At 42.2% G+C, this 22,481-nt stretch overlaps 1 protein-coding gene across 2 annotated transcripts; it reads right to left on the reverse strand.

Annotated features, from left to right (window-relative positions):
* Window positions 1–1,260: 1,260 nt before the first annotated feature.
* On the reverse strand, window positions 1,261–21,338 carry aqp9b (aquaporin 9b). 2 transcript variants are annotated; one of them, XM_042330950.1, is made up of 7 exons: window positions 21,072–21,338; window positions 19,538–19,664; window positions 16,730–16,867; window positions 16,380–16,498; window positions 12,742–12,959; window positions 8,225–8,411; window positions 1,261–1,422 (listed from the first exon to the last, which is right to left on the reverse strand). In XM_042330950.1, the coding sequence occupies exons 1-6, from the start codon at window positions 21,186–21,188 to the stop codon at window positions 8,249–8,251; spliced, it is 882 nt and encodes a 293-aa protein (XP_042186884.1). In that variant the 5' UTR covers window positions 21,189–21,338; the 3' UTR covers window positions 1,261–1,422; window positions 8,225–8,248. The 2 variants fall into 2 exon arrangements, with proteins under 2 accessions (XP_042186884.1, XP_024296026.1); XM_024440258.2 differs by lacking the exon at window positions 1,261–1,422 and having other exon boundaries at window positions 5,579–8,411; window positions 21,072–21,336.
* Between the last annotated feature and the right edge of the window lie 1,143 nt (window positions 21,339–22,481).

Consider the following 22,481-nt stretch of genomic DNA (forward strand, 5'->3'; position numbering starts at 1 on the left):
CAGCTCATCCAGGATGGCACATCAATGAGAGCTGTGGCAAGAAGGTTTGCTGTGTCTGTCTGTAGTGTCCAGTGCATGGAGGCGCTACCAGGAGACAGGCAAGTACATCAGGAGACGTGGAGGAGGCCGTAGGAGGGCAACTACCCAGCAGCAGCCTTTGTGCAAGGAAGAGCACTGCCAGAGACCTGCAAAATGACCTCCAGCAGGCCACAAATGTGCTTGTGTCTGCTCAAACAGTCAGAAACAGACTCCATGAGGGTGGTATGAGGGCCCGACGTCCACAGGTGGGGGTTGTGCTTACAGCCCAATACCGTGCAGGACGTTTGGCATTTGCCAGAGAACACCAAGATTGGCAAATTCGCCACTGGCGCCCTGTGCTCTTCACAGATGAAAGCAGGTTCACACTGAGCACATGTAACAAACGTGACAGAGTCTGGAGACGGCGTAGAGAACGTTCTGCTGCCTGCAACATCCTCCCGCATGACCGGTTTGGCGGTGGGTCAGTCATGGTGTGGGGTGGCATTTCTTTGGGGGGCCGCACAGCCCTCCATGTGCTCGCCAGAGGTAGCCTGACTGCCATTAGGTACCAAGATGAGATCCTCAGACCCCTTGTGAGACCTTATGCTGGTGCGGTTAGCCCTGGGTTCCTCCTAATACAAGACAATGCTAGACCTCATGTGGCTGGAGTGGGTCAGCAGTTCCTGCAAGAGGAAGGCATTGATGCTATGGACTGGCCCGCCCGTTCCCCAGACCTGAATCCAATTGAGCACATCTGGGACATCATGTCTCGCTCCATCCACCAACGCCACGTTGCACCACAGACTGTCCAGGAGTTGGCGGATGCGTTAGTCCAGGTCTGGGAGGAGATCCCTCTGGAGACCATCCGCCACCTCATGAAAGAGCAGCATGCCCAGGCATTGTAGGGAGGTCATACAGGCACGTGGAGGCCACAAACACTACTGAGCCTCATTTCGACTTGTTTTAAGGACATTACATCAAAGTTGGACCAGCCTGTAGTGTGGTTTTCCACATTAATTTTGAGTGTGACTCCAAATCCAGACCTCCATGGGTTGATAAATTTGATATCCATTGATAATTTTTGTGTGATTTTGTTGTCAGCACATTCAACTATGTAAAGAAAAAAGTATTTAATAAGAATATTTCATTCATTCAGATCTAGGATGTGTTATTTTAGTGTTCCCTTTATTTTTGAGCAGTGTACTTGCGTACTATTGTTTGTACAGATGAACATGGTACCTTCAGGTATTTGGAAATTGCTCCCAAGGCTGAACCAGACATGTGGAGGTCTCCAATTTTCTATCTGAGGTCTGAGCTCACATCTTTAGATTAGATGACTAGCGGCAGATCCCAAAGAGTTAAAGAAACGTCCTGTGTCATCTGTGATGTCAGCTGCAGGTAAACCTATGGTAAGAGAGAGAATGAACATTTTCTTTTTCAAACACAGGCAGTGCTTGTTTTTTGTTTGCTGTCACCTGACCCATGCCAACCTACAGTTTTACCACCTATAAAAGAGGGGAAGTGGACCCCTGTCCCCCTCACTGACCGTGACTACATACAGTCAGTCACCTGTCTGGTCAAGGATGCGCAGGTCTTTGTTCCCTGTTTTGTCAGCTCTGTGACCAACAGTACACTGAACCGTGGGATATAAAGTACAGTGGGGCAAAAAAGTATTTAGTCAGCCACCAATTGTGCAAGTTCTCCCACTTAAAAAGATGAGAGAGGCCTGTAATTGTCATCATAGGTAAACTTCAACTATGACAGACAAAATGAGAAGAAACAAATCCAGAAAATCACATTGTAGGATTTTTTATGAATTTATTTGCAAATTATGGTGGAAAATAAGTATTTGGTCAATAACAAAAGTTTATCTCAATACTTTGTTATATACCCTTTGTTGGCAATGACAGAGGTCAAATGTTTTCTGTAAGTCTTCACAAGGTTTTCACACACTGTTGCTGGTATTTTGGCCCATTCCTCCATGCAGATCTTCTCTAGAGCAGTGATGTTTTGGGGCTGTTGCTGGGCAACACGGACTTTCAACTCCCTCCAAAGATTTTCTATGGGGTTGAGATCTGGAGACTGGTTAGGCCACTCCAGGACCTTGAAATGCTTCTTCCGAAGCCACTCCTTCGTTGCCCGGGCAGTGTGTTTGGGATCATTGTCATGCTGAAAGACCCAGCCACGTTTCATCTTCAATGCCCTTGCTGATGGAAGGAGGTTTTCACTCAAAATCTCACTATACATGGCCCCATTCATTCTTTCCTTTACACGGATCAGTCGTCCTGGTCTCTTTGCAGAAAAACAGCCCCAAAGCATGATGTTTCCACCCCATGCTTCACAGTAGATATGGTGTTCTTTGGATGCAACTCAGCATTCTTTGTCCTCCAAACACGACGAGTTGAGTTTTTACCAAAAAGTTATATTTTGGTTTCATCTGACCATATGACATTCTCCCAATCTTCTTCTGGATCATCCAAATGCTCTCCAGCAAATGTCAGACGGGCCTGGACATCTACTGGCTTAAGCAGGGGGACACGTCTGGCACTGCAGGATTTGAGTCCCTGGTGGCGTAGTGAGTTACTGATGGTAGGCTTTGCTACTTTGGTCCCAGCTCTCTGCAGGTATTTCACTAGGTCCCCTCGCGTGGTTCTGGGATTTTTGCTCACCGTTCTTGTGATCATTTTGACCCCACAGGGTGAGATCTTGCGTGGAGCCCCAGATCGAGGGAGATTATCAGTGGTCTTGTATGTCTTCCATTTCCTAATAATTGCTCCCACAGTTGATTTCTTCAAACCAAGCTGCTTACCTATTGCAGATTCAGTCTTCCCAGCCTGGTGCAGGTCTACAATTTTGTTTCTGGTGTCCTTTGACAGCTCTTTGGTCTTGGCCATAGTGGAGTTTGGAGTGTGACTGTTTGAGGTTGTGGACAGGTGTTTTTTATACTGATAACAAGTTCAAACAGGTTCCATTAATAAAGGTAACGAGTGGAGGACAGAGGAGCCTCTCAAAGAAGAAGTTACAGGTCTGTGAGAGCCAGAAATCTTGCTTGTTTGTAGGTGACCAAATACTTATTTTCCACCATAATTTGCAAATAAATTCATTAAAAATCCTACAATGTGATTATCTGGATTTTTTTTCTTCTAATTTTGTCTGTTATAGTTGAAGTGTACCTATGATGAAAATTACAGGCCTCTCTCATCTTTTTAAGTGGGAGAACTTGCACAATTGGTGGCTGACTAAATACTTTTTTGCCCCACTGTATATTGTACCGGAAACTGCCAAAATAAAGTAAAAAATGAGTAAAATGAGTAAATGAGGGATACAAAGTATATTGCTGAGCTGACATATGGAATTGTTCTAAGATGGTCATACTATGAATCATTTAGCTATTTGATTTTGAATTTTAGGAACCCTTTAGATATATATATATTTTTACAAGTATTTCATAAAATATTGCATTTGGCTTTTACTACTATAGCCCAGAGAAACACATTCAATAGCATATTCATAAACACATATTTAACCCCTTGTTGTGGATAGTCACAAAACTACCTTCATACTTCCCTTAATTTGTTTAAACCAGTTACCTTCAGACCAGTCCTGTGGCACTGGTGGGGGTCATAGAGCACAACTGGCATTCGTCTTAAGTCGGTACAGTGGATGTGCCAACTTTGTGTTTGTGACAATCTCCCCTTTCCACAGTGGGGTCACATTAGTTTGTAGCCCAAACGGTTTGGACACTACAAACAGAAGTTGACACATCGATGGTACTGAAAATGATGAAAATTACAGGCCTCTCTCATCTTTTTAAGTGGGAGAACTTGCACAATTGGTGGCTGACTAAATACTTTTTTGCCCCACTGTATGTGCATGCAAAGAGCAAACAACAAGCTGCACAAGAACTCACTACTGTAAATGGTCCAGGTTACAAAGTGGCTCAGTGACTCGTGTTTCCAACTCAATGTGAAAAAACTGTTTGCATGTTCATCACAAAGAGGGCAACAGATGCCAGATGTTTCTGCGTCAGGGGAGAAGCTCCAGGTGGTATCTGATTTTAAGTACCTTGGCATCATACTGGATTCCAACCTCTCTTTTAAAAAGCATGTGAAAAATGTAATTCAAATAACCAAATTCAACCTAGCTAATTTCCGATTTATACGAAATTGTTTGACGACAGAGGTAGCAAAACTGTACTTCAAATCTATGATACTCCCTCACTTAACATACTGCTTGACTAGTTGGGCCCAAGCTTGCTGTACAACATTAAGACCTTTTCAGTCTGTCTACAAACAGGCTCTCAAAGTGCTTTATAGGAAGCCCAATAGCCACCATCACTGTTACATCCTCAGAAAGCAAGAGCTCCTGGGTTGGGAAAATCTTGTGCAATCCATCGACGCATGTCTTGTATTCAAGATCCTAAATGGCCTGGCTCCCCCTCCACTCAGTATTTTTGTTAAACAGAAAACCCAAACATATGGCAGCAGATCCACAAGGTCTGCCATGAGAGGTGACTGTATAGTTCCCTTAAGGAAAAGCACCTTTAGTAAATCTGTTTTCTCTGTGAGAGCTTCCCATGTCTGAAATACACTGCCATCAGACACACATAACTGCACCACATATAACACTTTCACAAAATGCTTGAAGACATGGCTAAAGGTCAATCAGATTTGTGAACATGGTCCCTAGCTGTGTGTTGCCGACTTTCCATGTTGTCTGTTGTCTGTAGCTTGTGAGGTGTGGAAAACCCTTTGTTGCTTTTATGAATTTTGTCTTGCTGCTTTTTGTTCTATGTTGCTACGTCTGTATGCTACGTCTTGCTTGTCCTATGTTGCTCTGTCTGTATTCTATGTCTTGTTTGTCCTATGTTGCTATTGTCTATATTGTAATTGTTTTTAATAACCTGCCCAGGGACTGCGGTTGAAAATTAGCCGGCTGGCTAAAACCGGCATTTTTACTGAAAAGTTGATTAATGTGCACTGTCCCTGTAAAAATAAAATAAACTCAAACTAAGCTCAAACCTGTATTTGTGATTTAAAGGGAGATGTATAGGTAGGGAAGGATGCTGCCAGTTGAAACTGAATTTAAAGAGTTATTTGCTCTGTGAGTACAGTATGTGAGCTGGCATGATCCACTGTGAGTGTCCTAGTGCTCTGTCTGTTATTCACACATACAGTGAGATGAACTCTGCAGAGGGGAGGCAACAAACCAGGCCTAAAGAGATAGATAGAGAGAGAGAGAGAAATCATGCCTCATCTATTCTTCATGACATTACATAAGCATTTCCGATTGCTGCCTTTTTAAAATGTTTTATTCACTCCACACTGGAGTGACTAAGTGGCTGTAGTCAGTGATCGTGACCGGTTTTCTGGCCTGTTATTTTTAGGATTGCATACACGGGTAATATTGAATACCTTCCAGTTACTACCAATGCACTTATTCAGTGCTAGTGGACCACAGTGGTTAGTGACAGTTTCTCATTGAATGTCTGTTACTTCCCTTAATCAGTAGACCATTAATCGTGTGGATTGATTGATCAAGACAGTAAGTAAGAAAGAAATACACATGAAATATGCATTTTTGTCAAATCTACATTACAGTTGTATAAATTACAAAATGACCTTCACAAACAAGTAACTTTTATCAAATAGCATCTGAGAAAAATTGTGTGAGGAAAAGTGCCTTTTATCTTTTCTTAAGCCAAGTGAAGCAACAAAAAAACAACAGCCATAAAACATTGTACTCCTCCAATGGTTGAATCTCAGGAGAATCAAGCTAGCATCATGTAGTCATCCAATGGTTGAATCTCAGGAGAATCAAGCTAGCATCATGTACTCCTCCAATGGTTGAATCTCAGGAGAATCAAGCTAGCATCATGTAGTCATCCAATGGTTGAATCTCAGGAGAATCAAGCTAGCATCATGTAGTCATCCAAAGGTTGAATCTCAGGAGAATCAAGCTAGCATCATGTAGTCATCCAATGGTTGAATCTCAGGAGAATCAAGCTAGCATCATGTAGTCATCCAATGGTTGAATCTCAGGAGAATCAAGCTAGCATCATGTAGTCATCCAATGGTTGAATCTCAGGAGAATCAAGCTAGCATCATGTAGTCATCCAATGGTTGAATCTCAGGAGAATCAAGCTAGCATCATGTAGTCATCCAAAGGTTGAATCTCAGGAGAATCAAGCTAGCATCATGTAGTCATCCAAAGGTTGAATCTCAGGAGAATCAAGCAAGCATCATGTAGTCATCCAAAGGTTGAATCTCAGGAGAATCAAGCTAGCATCATGTAGTCATCCAAAGGTTGAATCTCAGGAGAATCAAGCTAGCATCATGTAGTCATCCAAAGGTTGAATCTCAGGAGAATCAAGCTAGCATCATGTAGTCATCCAAAGGTTGAATCTCAGGAGAATCAAGCTAGCATCATGTAGTCATCCAAAGGTTGAATCTCAGGAGAATCAAGCTAGCATCATGTAGTCATCCAAAGGTTGAATCTCAGGAGAATCAAGCTAGCATCATGTAGTCATCCAAAGGTTGAATCTCAGGAGAATCAAGCTAGCATCATGTAGTCATCCAAAGTACATGTAGCAATTGTTTTAAACAAAAATGAACTACAATAAGAAACTACAGCAACTAACCACTAAGTAATATAGAAAATCATTTCTATAGAGCTTTATTATTCCTTACGAATTATATCTGGTTCAGTAGTAAGCCACATACAGGTTATAAAATGCTATGTGTTCCATTGGTGAGGGCTCTTCTGGGAATAGGGAACTAGTGTTCCTCTGCCCACCCATGTTCCTCTGCCCACCCATGTTCCTCTGCACACCCATGTTCCTCTGCACACCCATGTTCCTCTGCACACCCATGTTCCTCTGTCCACCCATGTTCCTCTGTCCACCCATGTTCCTCTGTCCACCCATGTTCCTCTGCCCATCCATGTTGCTCTGCCCACCCATGGCTAAATAACATCACTTTGTTCATTTGAGTGTTTTTGAGTTGAAGGGCTCTATTCTTGGAAGTTGCACTGATGTTATTCTGTTATTGTCCAGTTCACTATAGGTCATACTGTAGGAGTTCCTCCGTGGTTAAATCCTAGTCACATCATTGGAGGAATAACGTATTGATTACGATAAACAAACCATTTTTATACATTCCCATATGGCCATTAGCCAGTGGGGTAAACTATCTCTCATTGGACTCTTCATACAGTATTTTGTTTATTAAAACATGTCCAATGGTACTGTAGATACTAGGCTTCCCTACTCATGCTTCTATGAAAATGTGTGCACACGACAGCAGGAATGTTATGTAAGAGGAAATAAAAGTCAGATAAAAATAATTTAGAAGTGATGCCGTGTCACGATACACAGTTCTGTGCTCAACGAGAGAGAGAGAGTACAAACAGAACGGTGTGAGGCTCATTTCACACACATTAAGGCTGTTTTTTCTGCCCTCTAAAAATAAAAGCTAGGAAACAAGACTATGAGCTTTTCAAAGCACAAATTCATAGATGTGTGTTAGCTATAGCACACATGCAGTGATGAGGCTGTGTGTCACAGCAGGCAGAGCGATTCACATAACTGTAACAAATAGATGGATGAAGTGAAGCAGAAGACGGAAGACACTCCAGAGAGCATACCATTAAACTAGCTCAATGACAAAGAATATACACACTTCCTTCCTTCCATCACAGAAACTGTTACTGGCTATTTCCTATGTTGTTAATAACATTTACCATTGGTGTTGTTAATAACATTTACCATTGCCTCTGCCTGAAAGAGAAAATATTGAGACGGTTTCAAACTTGGAAAATTCCTCCTGCAATGAAAAATATCCCTATACAAGAAATGCAATATAAATTCTTAAAAATCACTGTACTCAGGAACTATCCTCAGAGTAGAATGGATAGTCTGAACACCTGATGATGATGTCATGGGCTAGTAAACATGCCTGAGATCTCAGCTTGTGATTGTGAATTTAACATTACATACTGTTTGTGTTTTTTATGTGTTGGCTCAACTGGCATTCTTTCAGCGGACCTGTCCATGAGAGTGCAGAGACTGAGACCTGACCTCAGGTCCCTTAGACAGAGGAAATTACTCTAGTGCAAGCGGAGAAGGTTGTGTCAAGTGTGGCCTCATTGAGGTGAATGTTTAGCCTGTTGAGGGTTAAAGGGGTAGGAAGCTGCCAAGCCTCAGTACCATTGGTGCTCATGGCCTCTCTGTCTAACTCAGGGTGACCATCTCGTATTTGTCCTTGATGTTGTTCTCCCTCTGTTTCTCAGGCTCGGCATGGTGCAGCTCGATGAACAGGAAGTAAATGGCGGCTCCCACCACTCCTCCCACCATGGGCCCCACTACTGGGATCCACCACCAGCAGCCTCCAGCACTGCACAGACCAGATGAGATATACATGCAGGGGTTTAGGATTTTACATTTGACTTTGTAGTGAGTAAGTTAAAATAAAACATTTAATACCAAATACACTGAGTGTACAAAACATTAGGAACACCTGCTTTATCCATGACACAGACTGACCAAGTGAATCCAAGTGAAAGCTATGATCCCTTATAATGTCACTTGTTAAATCCACTTCAATCAGTATAGATGAAGGGGAAGAGATAGGTTAAAGAAGGATTTTTAAGCCTTGAGAGAACATGGATTGTGTATGTGTGCCATTCAGAGGGTGAATGGGCAAGACAAAAGATTTAAGTCTCTTTGAACAGGGTATGGTAGTAGGTGCCAGGCGCACCAGTTTGAGTGTGTCAAGAACTGCAACGCTGCTGGGTTTTTCATGCTCAAAAGTTTCCCGTGTGAATCAAGAATGGTCCACCACTTAAAGGACATCCAACCAAGTTGACACAACTGTGGGAAGCATCGTCGTCAACATGGGCAAGCATCCCTGTGGAACGCTTTCGACACCTTGTAGAGTCCATGCCCCAATGAATTGAGGCTGTTCTGAGAGCCAAAGGAGGTGCAAACTCAGTAATGTTTTGCACACTATCTACAGGGTAAATAGTGGTCACCCGCGTTAAAGGGACAGTGCAGTCAAAAACATGATTTACCTGTTTATTTTATGATATCTCCACACTATGAGGTGTAAAAAAAACTCTGAAATTGTGAAAAATATTATAATGCCCTTTAAGAGTAAGAGATTATTGAAAAAATACTTGGAGTTTCAGCCTGTTCAGGTGGGATGCAGTTTTTGGCCAACAGCATTAAATCATAATCTGATCTAATTATTCGGACCAATGACCAGTTGTCTTGTATTTGCATATGTATCCTCCTAATTTGAAGGAGTAAGCAGGGATGATCCTATCCACCAATCAGGGATGTGTATGAAAATATATTTAAATTTGTATCAACACGCCCACACAATCAGACATCCTAATCGATAGCAAAAGGAGGCTCAGGGTAATAAATGATAAAAATATATTTGTCGTTATTTTCATGTGATACAGTGATGATTTAAAAATACATTGAAAAAGACACTGCATGGGGCTTTAAAGTGGCCCAGGAACGTGCCATGGTCTGGGGTACGCTACTGTACATTACACAGGTGGCACCTTAATTGGGGAGGATGGGCTTGTGGTAATGGCTGGAGCGGAATCAGTGGAATGGTATCAAATACATCAAACACACGGACCATTCCATTTGCTCCGTTCCAGCCATTAATATGAGCCGTCCTCCCCTCAGCAGCCTCCACTGGTACATTGGGAACAGATTCCACTACTACCTTTTGTTAATTTACACAGTAAGACTCCCTGGATAGGCTCTCTCTAATCTCCACCTCTCACTACTCCTCTACACTCTCTCACATCTTCGGGATCAGTGTTCCTTCCACGGGACGCTTGAGCTAATGTAGGCTAATGCGATTAGCATGAGGTTGTAAGTAATAGGAAAATTTCCCAGGACACAGACATATCTGATATTGGCAGAAAGCTTAAATTCTTGTTAATCTTTGTTAGTCAAATTTACAGTAGCTATTACAGTGAAATAATACCATGCTATTGTTTGAGGAGTGTGCACAATTTTGAACATGAAAAGTTATTGATAAACAAATTAGGCACATTTGGGCAGTCTTGATTCAACATTATTAACAGAAATGCAATGGTTCATCAGATCAGTCTAAACAGTGCACATAAACTGCTGCCATCTAATGGACAAAATCTAAATTGCACCTGGGCTGGAATAATACATTATGGCCTTTCTCTTGCATTTCAAAGATGATGGTACAAAAAAAAATACAAAAGAACGGTTAGCTTTTCTTTGTATTATCTTTTACAAGATCTATTGTGTTATAATCTCCTATATTCCTTTCACTTTTCCACAAACTATATCCTTGCTTCAGGGCCTGAGCTACAGGTAGATTTGGGTATGTCATTTTAGGTGAAAATGTAAAAAAATGGGCGGATCCTTAAGAGGTTTCGATCTGCCTGCTAATCTATTGATCCAACTATGCATAAAGTTGATCTGTTCCCACTCCCCACCAATCTGTTTCTATTAATGCTTAATTCTAATTGTGCTTTACAGATTTGCCAGTTATCTTAATAGCAGGTAATAGTAAAAGCCTAACAATTTCCAATGACCCCCAGATCACCCCTCAAATTCCCACCTAAACAGCTCTTTGCTACTGTAGCCTACGTAGTACATGTCCTGATTCTGTCCTGAACTGAGCGCTTGATCACCTCAGGGCAACTCCTTGATAGAGATTAGCCTCCCTCTGCTAGTGCTGACTATTTGGATCCTGTGGGTGAAAGGGACTGAATGACCAGCACTGACGTGACAAGGCCCAGGTAGGAAAACAGACAGTGTCTGAACAGGCTGTGTTTAGCTGCTAAACTACCAGGGGGTGGATACAGACTACATGGCTGGTGGATTAGGGTATGTAATCCATGGGCAGAGCCAGGGTGACTAACCATATCCCATGATCAGGCCTGATGACGGACAGACACACTGGGTCACACGATGACGTCTCGTAGACATGGCACCCTCTCAGCTCTTCCTACTGATGTCAAAGGAAAGTGGCACTGTACCTGGTCCTATTGCATTCAGTTTCCTTACAGAGATTCAGTGGATGTAATGTATGGTGGATGGAATGTACGCTATATATCCTACTATCACCCTTATACATCTCTATCTTAACATTGTGATTACAGCTGTGTGTGCTGCTAAAACATCTGAGATTTAAGGGATGTACTTAAACCTATATTTCAAATGGGCAGATTACGTCAAATTTGACAGTGTGATGTAAATCTCAGGGCCGCAGGTTTATGTGCGCATTAGCGAGAACTAATCTTAAATGTATACGTATATGGATAATTTCATATAGACATAGGATCTTAATTTGAGTCAGCTTGCTACAGCAGGAAAGGAATCCTGCAGCAACAGGAAATTATAATTCATGGACATTTTTGTAGGGGTTCATACATTTTTCGTAAGGGAAAATCAAGTCTTTAATCTCAAAGTGGAAATTACAAACTTTAGAAACCTTTTTAAACTTCAAATATACTACAAGTTTTTAATGTCCTGCATTGCAGGAGAGTTCTCCTATAACAGGGTGATCAAATTAAGATCCTACATCTGTATGCAGAACATCTCGTAAGATGTAGTGTGAACACGGTATAAAGTAGAGGGTCAAATACCGTACGTTAACGTTTCCCACCCCAGTAGGGGACCCCCAGCCATTGCACACAATTGTTCTATTCTAGCTCCAGCACTTCTGATTCAGCTTGTGATTTAATCGACCAGCCCATTCCGATGAATCAGGTGTACTGTGCTAGTGCTGGAATAGAACAAATATGTGCAATGGCGGGGCTCCCCAAAGTGCAGGTTGGGAAACTGTTGACTTTGGCCATTAGATCAGACAGCGCCCTCTTCTGAAGAGAAGTCTATAGTGCACTGGCAGAGAGGTCCCTCATATCCTTCACATTTATCTTATGTAACTCTTCTTTAGCCCAGCTCTCATTGTTGAATAACTGCTTGTGAATTGCTTCACCCAGCTTTCTCTAGGGACTATGGAAGTTTGCATGGCAAAGTACAGACATTGCAGCCGATGACCGCTTTGCTTATCTAGTGTAAATAAATACCCAAAGACCAGGGACAGCTTTGAGGAGTGATGGCAGAGAGAGAGAGTCTGCCTCTGACAGTAGGACACACAATGGTGCCATTTTTCTGTTATATGAAGCATGGAATATTTATGTGCGGAGAAATAATCTTACTGCCCGCTCACGTCTCCAAGCCTTTTTGAAAATGCAGGAGATACAAGAGGTTGCTGGAAATATTGATTGAGATTGTCAGAAGAGCAGAGATAGCGATAGAGCCGCATACTCCTGCTCTTCCTGAAGGAGAGAAGGAGGCCAGGCCACTGGCATTCACTCCCATGTTTCTCACACTGTGTGCCTAACTCCCAGCCACTGCTGGGGAGGAAGACTGAAAAGCAGCATAATGTGCCTGCAGCTCCGCTTGGCACGCTCAGATCAGAGAGGTGCTTCCCTGTCACACACACACATACTCTGTTTTTGTGTCTTCGTGAATCTTTCAATGTTCTACTGTAAAGTGATTTTTTTAGGAGACGGAAGCTCATTTTCAATTTCAAAGGGTTTCCGGGCAAAAGGCATCTAACAATGTTTGTGAAATGCTACTGTACGTATGGAGGTCATCCAGCTCTCATTTGTGGGACTTGTCTTCTCTCTATTATAAGAATTGTTGGAAATTACCGGAACACCTCCATGCCCCAACCGGCCACAGCAGTGAAGAGCCTTGGGCCCAGGTCTCTAGCAGGGTTGATGGGATAGCCACAGTTGAGTCCCATGGACACTCCGATGGCCATGATGATCAGGCCAATGCACAGTGGCTCCATCCCTTTGGGAGCTCCAATGTTCTTCCCATCAATAATGGCCAGAATGCACAGGATCAAGGCAGCTGTTCCTATTACCTGGAGACAAGGCATCAGCCATGAGTTTGCGATAGCAATGATCAAAACAGAAAATTGACAGACATACAGATGTAGGATCTTAATTTGAACCAGTTTGCTACAGCAGGAAAATAATCCTGCAGCATCAGGAAATATGAATTATAATGTAGATTATAATTAAAGGGATAGTTTGCTCAAATTACAAAATTACATATTGGGTTACTCAACCTGTAAGTAGTCAATGGACAAGGTATGACAGCAGTCCATGCTTTGGTTTAGATTCCCTGGCAGTGGCTGTCATTGTTTACAAGTGCTAACAGCCTAATTAAACATTGAATACACTGCAATACCCTTTCCTGCTGTGCAGAAAAATTTACAGTAACAAAAGAGTGATCAAATTAAGATCCTACATCTGTATTCAGTATATTCATCACCGCTACAAAATGAACCATCTGTAGCTACTGCTCATGCTGTCACTGTGATGCTTCCACCAATATAGAAAAGACAGCCTCTCATAATAGCATAACAGTGGTATTCTTTGTAGCTTTTTATGTAATGGTAGATGATAATAGGAGTTGGATACCAGACAGTGACAGAGGGAGAATGGCTTGTTGTTATGGTCTGGGTTTTATAATGACTGTCTGTGGCCAGCAGGACTAATTTGCTGTGATGACCTGTTGCCGTCTATTCTTTTGCCTAAGCCTATAATGGGGCTTCCCCTTTCCCCTGGATGATAGATGAGGCAGCTTTAAAGTCTTTTGAACAGTATCCATATGGTTAGATATTAGGAGCAAATGTTATCTTGGGATAAAAATAGTCAACAACTCAACATTTGCATTAATTACTGTTCATAGAGGGGAAAATGGCTGCTTGAATGTTTGCTTCTATTAGCCAGTTAATGATTGTTTTCTGATTATATTTTGACCCCCTACACACACCTAACCACATAACCACATAACCACACACATAACCACACACACACACACACACACACACACACACACACACACACGCACACGCACATACACACACACACACACACACAAACCCAACCACATAACCACACACACATATACACACACACACACACACACACACCAGGGTTGGGCTGAATTCGAATTGAAGGCAGTCAATTTAGGAAATAAACTACAATTAAAATAATTGAAAAAATTGCATTTATTTTCAAAGACTTCTCAATAAACTGAAAAGTAAAGCTATTTAAATCAAAAGTTTTTAAAAAATCCTTAATTTAATGTAAATTTCACTGCCTTCAATTCGAAACCAAACCTGTATGTGCACACTCAGCTCTTGGGTATTCAACACAGATGGTTGTTTTTGCTCAGCCAGTATTGTTCACAATATATGTATGAGAGCAACAGCTGTTCCGGACGACTGTGTGATCATGCTCTCCGTTGCCCGATTTGAGTAAGAACTTTAAAACAGGTTAACATTCACAAGGATTACCAGGATGCCTAGAGCATGAGCTGACCAGCTGGCAAGTGTCTTCACTGACATATTCAACCTCTCCCTGACACAGTTTGTAATACCTACATGTTTCAAGCAGCCCACCATAGTCCCTGTGTCCAAGAACGCCAAGGTAACCTGTAAATGACTATCACCCCATACCCCGTATCACATCTGTAGCCATGAAATGCTTTGAAATGCTGGTCATGGTTCAAATCAACAACATCATCCCAGACACCCTGGACTCACTCCAATTCGCATCCCGCCCCAACAGATCCACAGATGATGCAATCTCTATTGCATTCCACACTGCCCTCTCCCACCTGGACAAGAGGAACACCTATGTGAGAATGCTGTTCAATGACTCAGCTCAGCGTTCAACACCATAGTGCCCTCAAGCTCATCACTAAGCTAAGAACCCTGGGACTGAACACCTCCCTCTGAAACTGGATCCTGGACTTCCAGACGGCCAACCCTAGGTGGTGAGGGTAGGCAACAACACATCCGCCATGCTGACCCTCAACACGGGGGTCAGAGACCTGTCAGGACTTGGACAACAAACTCTCCTTCAACGTCAGCAAGACTAAGGAGCAGATCATGGACTACAGGAAACAGAGGGCCGAGCATTCTCCCATTCACTTTGACGGGGCTGTAGTGGAGGGGGTCGAGACTTTCAAGTTCATCAGTGTCTATATCACTAAGGATCTATCATGGTCCACACACACCAACACAGTCGTGAAGAGGGCACGACAACTCCTCTTCCCCTTCAGGAGGCTGAAAAGATTAGGCATGGGCCCTCAGATCCCCCAAAAGTTCTACTGTTGCACCACTGAGAGCACCTTGACTGGCTGCATCACCGCTTGGTATGGCAACTGCTTGGCATCAAACCACAAGGCGGTAAAGAGGGTAGTGCGTACGGCCCAGTACATCACTGGGGCCAATCTTCCTGACATCCAGGACTTCTACTCCAGACGGTGTCAGAAGAAGGCCCTGAAAAATGTCAAATATTCCAGACACCCAAGTCATAGACTGTTCTCTCTACTACTGCATGGCGAGCGGTACTGATGCACCAAGTCTGGAACCAACAGGACCCTGAACAGTTTCTACCCCCAAGCCACTAGACTGCTAAATAGTAAGATAAACAGTTAACCGATTAGCTACCCAGACAATCTGCATTGACCTTTTTTGCACTAACCTTCTTTACTCATGACATCTGCTGCTGCTACTGTTTATTATATATCTTGTTGCTTAGTCACTTTATTCCTAGCTATATGTACATATCTGCCTCAATTACCTCATACCTATCGACTCGGTACTGGTACCCCGTGTACATAGCCAAGTTATCGTTACTCATTGTGTATTTATTATTACTTCTATTATGTGTTATTACTTTTCTATTATTTCTCTATTTTCTCTCTCTCTGCGTTGTTGGGAAGGGCCCGTAAGTAAGCATTTCACTCTTCGTCTACACCTGTTGGTTACGAACCATGTGACAGCTAACATTTGATTTAATTTGACACATACTGTTCACCATGTCCGCTTAGTTACTTACACTTCACATGACTGATCTAAATGCATTTGGGGGACTGAGGGGCGCAGTGCTCTAAGGCACTGTATCGCAGTGCTAGAGGCGTAACTACAGACCCGGGTTCAATCTTGGGCAGTATCACAACAGGCCGTGATCAGGAGTCCCATAGGGCGGTGCACAATTGGCCCAGCATCGTCCATGTTAGGGTTAGTTTGGCCGGGATAGGCCGTCATTGTAAATAAAAATGTGTTCTTAACTGATTTGCCTGGTTAAATACATTAATGCTCATGTGCACATTCATTTATATACATACTATTACACATGTACTGACATGATCTAGCTCAGGGACTTCAAACATAAATCAGGGTGTGTGCCTGTGCGGCTCATATCATTCAGTAACAAAGAGTATTAGGATATGGTTAGATAACCATTGATGGTGCATCTCTCACCTGGTCTACGAATCCTCCAAGGACTGAGATGTGCTTGGCAGGGTAGGATGCCCATATATTAGCTGTGGCATTGATGCCAGTAACTTGCATAACTCCTCCTGTGTGTTCCATTAAGGCATCTATGGAAAAGAGAATAGTAGAATTAGCCATTGAGTTTTCCCAATAATGTTAGTGTTAGTAATAACCTATAATGTTCCCACTCCAATAATGATCAATACCTTTCCATTCAAATATCACACTGGCTAAATGCTATGAATATGGATTCCATTTAGAATCTCTGCATTAATGTGTATGATCATAATGATGATGATTATGATGATGGTGATGGACATGATCACAGTAACATCTACCATAATACAACCCATAGACAGCACAAGATCCAGCAAAGGCACCCAGGAACTGTGCTGCCACGTAGACAGGGAACTTCTTTATTGGCAGCTTGCCCAGGACCACCATGGCCAGGGAGACTGCTGGGTTCACATGGGCCCCTGGAACAAAGGTCAAAACTGGAATTCAAAACAAGGTTCAAGCTTTTGTAGGAAGTCTGAGATACAAATGAATGTAACCACTATCCTTATCTAGTGGATTCAGTCATAGACACAATTAATTACAGCACAACACTAGGCGGGGGCCAAGGTGGGGACTGAGGCTCTGGGTGACCTCAGCGGGGCAACACTGCTGGGGGTTTCAGAGCACCCCAAACACTAATCCCCAGCCCTGTTCCCTTACTGTGGCCACAACAGCCAGCTGAAACATCCGATCGGAATTGGGTCTGACATAATCTGCCTGAATCTGCTTAAGGCTCGCGGAAACTGCATGTCGTTGGAAGGACCCGGCCATGACACACCTCCGCTAACAAGGGTTCTGGTTTACTCTGCCTGTAAATTAGCATCGCCAACATAGGAGTGAAAAGGAGTGGGGGGAAACAGAAGTGTGTTGTGTTCCACTTGGAGAGGCTAGCCTGGCTGGGAGGCTGGAGACCCATGCCCCAGTAAAGCTCATTAGTCCAATACCTGTGATCATCATCAGAGATGTCACCTAACAGTGTGAAGGCTTCTCATCCACACATGGGCCCCAGGGTTGAATGGCCCAATCATGCAGTAAAGGTTCCTATACTGTAGCCTACTACACACTCCATTCTTCCTGAATTCATTTTCGCTCAAGGAAGCTCCTCAATTAATGATTCAACCACATTCATCCAAACATGGCATAAATGTTGGCTTCCCAACACTCTGGTCTGATGTGTTGTAGGTGTAAACCAGGCATTGAGGATGAGGGGTGGTCATGAGTTGAGCTTTAGAGATACAGTACAAAGACTAAGCTCACACTCTGCCAACACTGGATTTTCTAAGATGAAAGCACATTGAGTATGGCTCATATAACACTCATATTAGCTCATATGCTACAGTGTTCATATTATCCCGGGGGTGGGCATTAAAAGCTCTAATCACGTCGTTGCTCTTTTATGTCCCAATTGTGATGGAAATTACCACGGCAATTTCAAATTACAACTCATCATCCCCCATTACGTAAAGCCTCGCTGAGACATAATGAAACCCTTGATTGCTGATTAAAAAGCGCTCTCCACCTTGCTCAGCAAGCTCATCTAAGGCAGCGTGACTTTTAAAAAGTAATTCCCCCTAATGTTATCCCTCTGTGCCATTATTGCTGCCGAAGCGAGAAGGAGAGGGCGATCCTTGCTTTAATCTCTATGGAATGTACCCAATAACGTTTCCCTGGACATGAGGACACACAACTCCAGCCTTGTAAATCTAGCCGGCACACTTCATCCTCTGACACCAAGAAGCAGCCAGGCATTAGGAATGGGTATCTGTGCCTCTCTCCCGGTTAGGGTAATACTAAATGGTACCCACGTTGAGTCCAGACTGCTATGGAATACTAAGATGATGTTCTCTGCATCATTTCGCCATGTTGCTGAGTCTCTAGTGATGACCTAGGTCTCCACAGTCCATTTCTGTTACTGTGTGTGGACTTTTCCCCAGGACACAAGTCAGAGAGTGTTAGTGATCCATGGCTGTACACTTTACTTTCTCTCCTGTGATCTACCTGACAAAAGGGATGGACATCATCTCCTCCTTTCTCAAACAATGAACACGTGAACATGTGGATGTGAGGACATCCATGGAGCCATAACACACAGTTACCCAGACATGTGGGAAGTACATGTTGTCCTTTAAGAGTTTAGTACCTGAGAGCAAAGAGAGCCAGACATCGATGGTCAAAGTTCATGGCAAAGTAAAGCCTTCTCATCAAAGACAAACAACCATTGATGACCTTTGAGTCCTGCTCACATATTTTAACCTAAAACCCTTTTTAATATTAAGATCCTTTAATTTGTCAATTGCACAAAATTTGACTTCTGCTTTTAACCCCTCTGAGACACACATGAGCAGGTTTTTGGAGAGGTGCAGGAGGCTGCCACACTGGGCACCCAGGAAGCTGTTGTTGTGGGGGGTTAAGTGCCTTGCTCAAGGGCAACAGTACACACTTAGAAGAAAAGGTGCTATCTAGAACCTTAAAGGGTTCTTTGGCTGTCCCCATAGGAGTATGCTTTAAATAACTATTTCTTTGTACAGAAAGTTCTACATGGAACCCAAAAGGGTTCTACCTGGAAACAAAATGGGTTTGCCTATTGGGACAGCTGAAGAAACCTTTTGGAACCTTTTTTTTCTATGAGTGTAGGCAATGGAATTTAGGATTTGATACCACCAACCCTCCTGATGCTGGCTTGCCTCTCTAACCGCTAGGATACGTGCCACCACATTTGTAATTGGACAAGTTGTTTGTGGATATAGGTGACTGAGTGCAAAGTATCATTCTTTCTCTCAGTGTTCATCTTGTGTTTTTTATAGTAATGACACTATACTACATCTGTCAGTATCTCAGTCTCTCCTTTTGTAGTTTCATGTTACAAACAAAAGAGGATATAATGACATAAAAAGGCCTGATTTATAAAATGAGGTGCTGACCAACTGAAAAGTCTCAACACTAAACACACATGTTGTGTTGCATTTTCAATCATACTGCAAAATCAACTATTTGGGAAGTTAGAACAATGTATATTGGCTATGTGCCGAGTGGACTTTAGAAATTAATGTTGAGAATGCAAAGTTATGTAAAGTAGGCATGGTACTCACCTGAAACTCCCCCAGCTACGTAGACGGCCATCATCACCCCCAGAGTGAAGCCGATATGGATGGTCAGGGGTTCTCCCAGAGCTCCCTTACTCAGCACCGTCTGGGCCACAGAGCCACATCCAAATAGCTGGGACGGAGACAGAGACAAAAAAACACAAGCAAAAACATGTTGGCAGGAGGAAGTCGTTGTTTTTTAATTTCCAATTATGCACAAAAGACTAGTCCTCTTGTTCTACAGCCTTCATTTCTAATTAGATGGCCTTTTAGATCAGTGTGTTCCTCCTGAACTCTGTAAGAAGAATGCCATAGAAGATATCCCATTTGAAGCATGGGAAATTATCATTCATCCTTTCATTGATTAATTAGAAGGACAAGTAAATCAAAACAAAAGTGTTGAAAGAAGGATGCCGTCCAAAAATAGCTGTTTCTGTTGTGAGGAGTGGATTAGTCCATTGATGCTGTGCCGCTGACCTAGATGACCACTGACTCACTGAGCCCACTGAGACTGAGCCTCAGTAAGCCCAACCACTGAGCTGTGCCACTCAGACAGACAGGACAGGACGGGGAGGTGAACCCAGAGGGGACAGGTTGAAGGCAAAGGACAGGTCAGATTATTAAGGACCCCTGTAGATTTTACCACAGTAAAACAGTGTTTCCCTCCAAACTTGGTGATGATGGGGAAATGTGTGTGTTTTTACCGCAGTAATAATGCAGAGAGAAAGAGAGAGTGTGTATGTCTGTTAAGGGGGAAAAGGAACAGTGAATTGGACTAGGTGGTCTATCTTATGCTAATGTCTTCTCTGTATTCAGTGTAATATAGATCTATTCTCATTCCATTTCAAATCACTGTATTCATTTACAAGTTGATTGCAATTGATAGGGGGCTATGCTTTAAAAGTGTATTACTATTGATGCTGTCATATGATGATTTTCAGCCTACAAGCAACATATAAGGTAGCCTGGTTAATCAAATAATGAAGCTTTGTGGAAATATAAAGGTGTGCAGTATGCTACATAAATTGGGTCTATTCACAGATTAGATACATTCTAAAGAAACATGAATGTCAAATCACTGTGATGATCATACATCATATGGAATGGTGCATGGTGCATGGTGCATGGTGCATGGTGCATGGTGCATGGTGCATGGTGCATGGTGCATGGTGAATGGTGCATGTCAGTAAAGGTTTATTGTGTTTGATCATGTTTTTCTTTATGTCTGAAAATACCAAGCATCCCATTAATTCTCCCCCTCCTATTCTCCACCTGTCAAACGTACCATTACAACATTCTCTAGATGTGTTAATTATCTCCCAAGGAGTTTCTCAGACCAGAATTATGGATGAGCACATCAAAGAGAAGCCACATTATAAGGATATATTAGTCAGCACCTAAACATATCAAAACATGATATCCCTGTTGACAGATCAAGTCCCCTGAGGACAATTTGACACCTTATTACCATATTGTTGCAGCTTTAAAGCAGGCTATTAAATGACAGTCGGGTGATGAGGGAAAGTGTCAATGTACTTACTATTAATACGAATATCCCCAGAAATTCTGCCAGGAACTCTTTGATGATGTCCTTCCTCAGGGCACATTGCTCCTTCATTTTTCTTTTCCTCTCATGGTCCATATTTCCCGCGGACATCTGATGTCTCACTCTTGTCAGGACAGACAGTTGACGAGTAGTGTGAGCGTGAACATGAGCGTCTCTCCGGTAGTTCAGGATATAACCCCTCCTTCCCTTAGTAGCCTACTACGCGTGTTGACCTGTTAATCTTTTTCTTCCATGAAACTGTCCCCCATCACCACCGCTACCGCCAGGGATAGGTGCTAGGTGCTTTATTGGTCAATAAGTGTTTGATTGGTCAATAATGACTCCAACCGTCAGCAACTGACTGAACGTGGACAGTGCGCATTTATACGCGCGAATGTAGACAGTGTGCATTTACTCACTACTTGTCTATTTTCTATCAACAAAGTCATTCTTTTAAGTTTTAATTATATGGTTGATAATAATTAAATATTTAAAATGTGGAAAATATCCCACTGGGCACAAACTGGTTGAATCAACGTTTTAACGCAAATTTTCAAGTATTGTGGTGTGGAATCTATGTGGAAAATACATTGGATTTGACAAAAGTAATCAATGTAAACTGTTGTTTTAAGGGTGGAATTTCAACCACAGGATTTTGCCATCATTGTAACGAAGTTTCAACATATACAAACATTGTATTATATATGTTGAATTTGTACCTTTGAAACAAAGTCAGATCTTCAAAGTTATATCCACTATTATTTAAAAAACTATAGGCTGAGCAGCACTTCCTACTGGAGAGTTGATCTATCTACAGCTAGTCATTTGGTCTCCAATACTGGGTTTTAAATAAGTCCATTTTAGCATTGATATTTGTCAGTGACTACTAACAATATTCTATTGTGAGAATGATTATTGAGAGATCTCTTAATAACTCAATTCACTGTTGCTATCGAAATCATTCCAACGGGTAGGTTTAACAGAGTTACAGCTATTGTTTCAATTCAACCCAGGGTAAAACTTAAAATAGACAATGCACAATACTTATAGGCCTATGGTTTCAAGGTTTGGTTGATTTCAAACCTAATCTATTAAGTTAATCATTAATATGTTGAATTCACGTCTCCATCTCAACCAAACGTTAAAGAACAGGACTAAATCAAATCAAACTTTATTTCAAGTGCATTTCAAGTTAGATTTGATTAGATTTAGTCATATTCTTGAACTTAGATTTTTGGTTGAGATGGAGATGTGAATCCAACATATTTTAATTTGTAGACAAACTGAAATAAAATCCAGAGTAAGTTAGTGTCACAGATGGAACTATCCAAGCAGAATATACATTTCCTTCAAATTTAGATGTTTGGTTGCATTGACAACCAAACACAATTCAATATCACTTTT

The sequence above is a fragment of the Oncorhynchus tshawytscha genome, linkage group LG12 (assembly GCF_018296145.1).
Source record: "Oncorhynchus tshawytscha isolate Ot180627B linkage group LG12, Otsh_v2.0, whole genome shotgun sequence".
Lineage (NCBI taxonomy): Eukaryota > Metazoa > Chordata > Actinopteri > Salmoniformes > Salmonidae > Oncorhynchus > Oncorhynchus tshawytscha.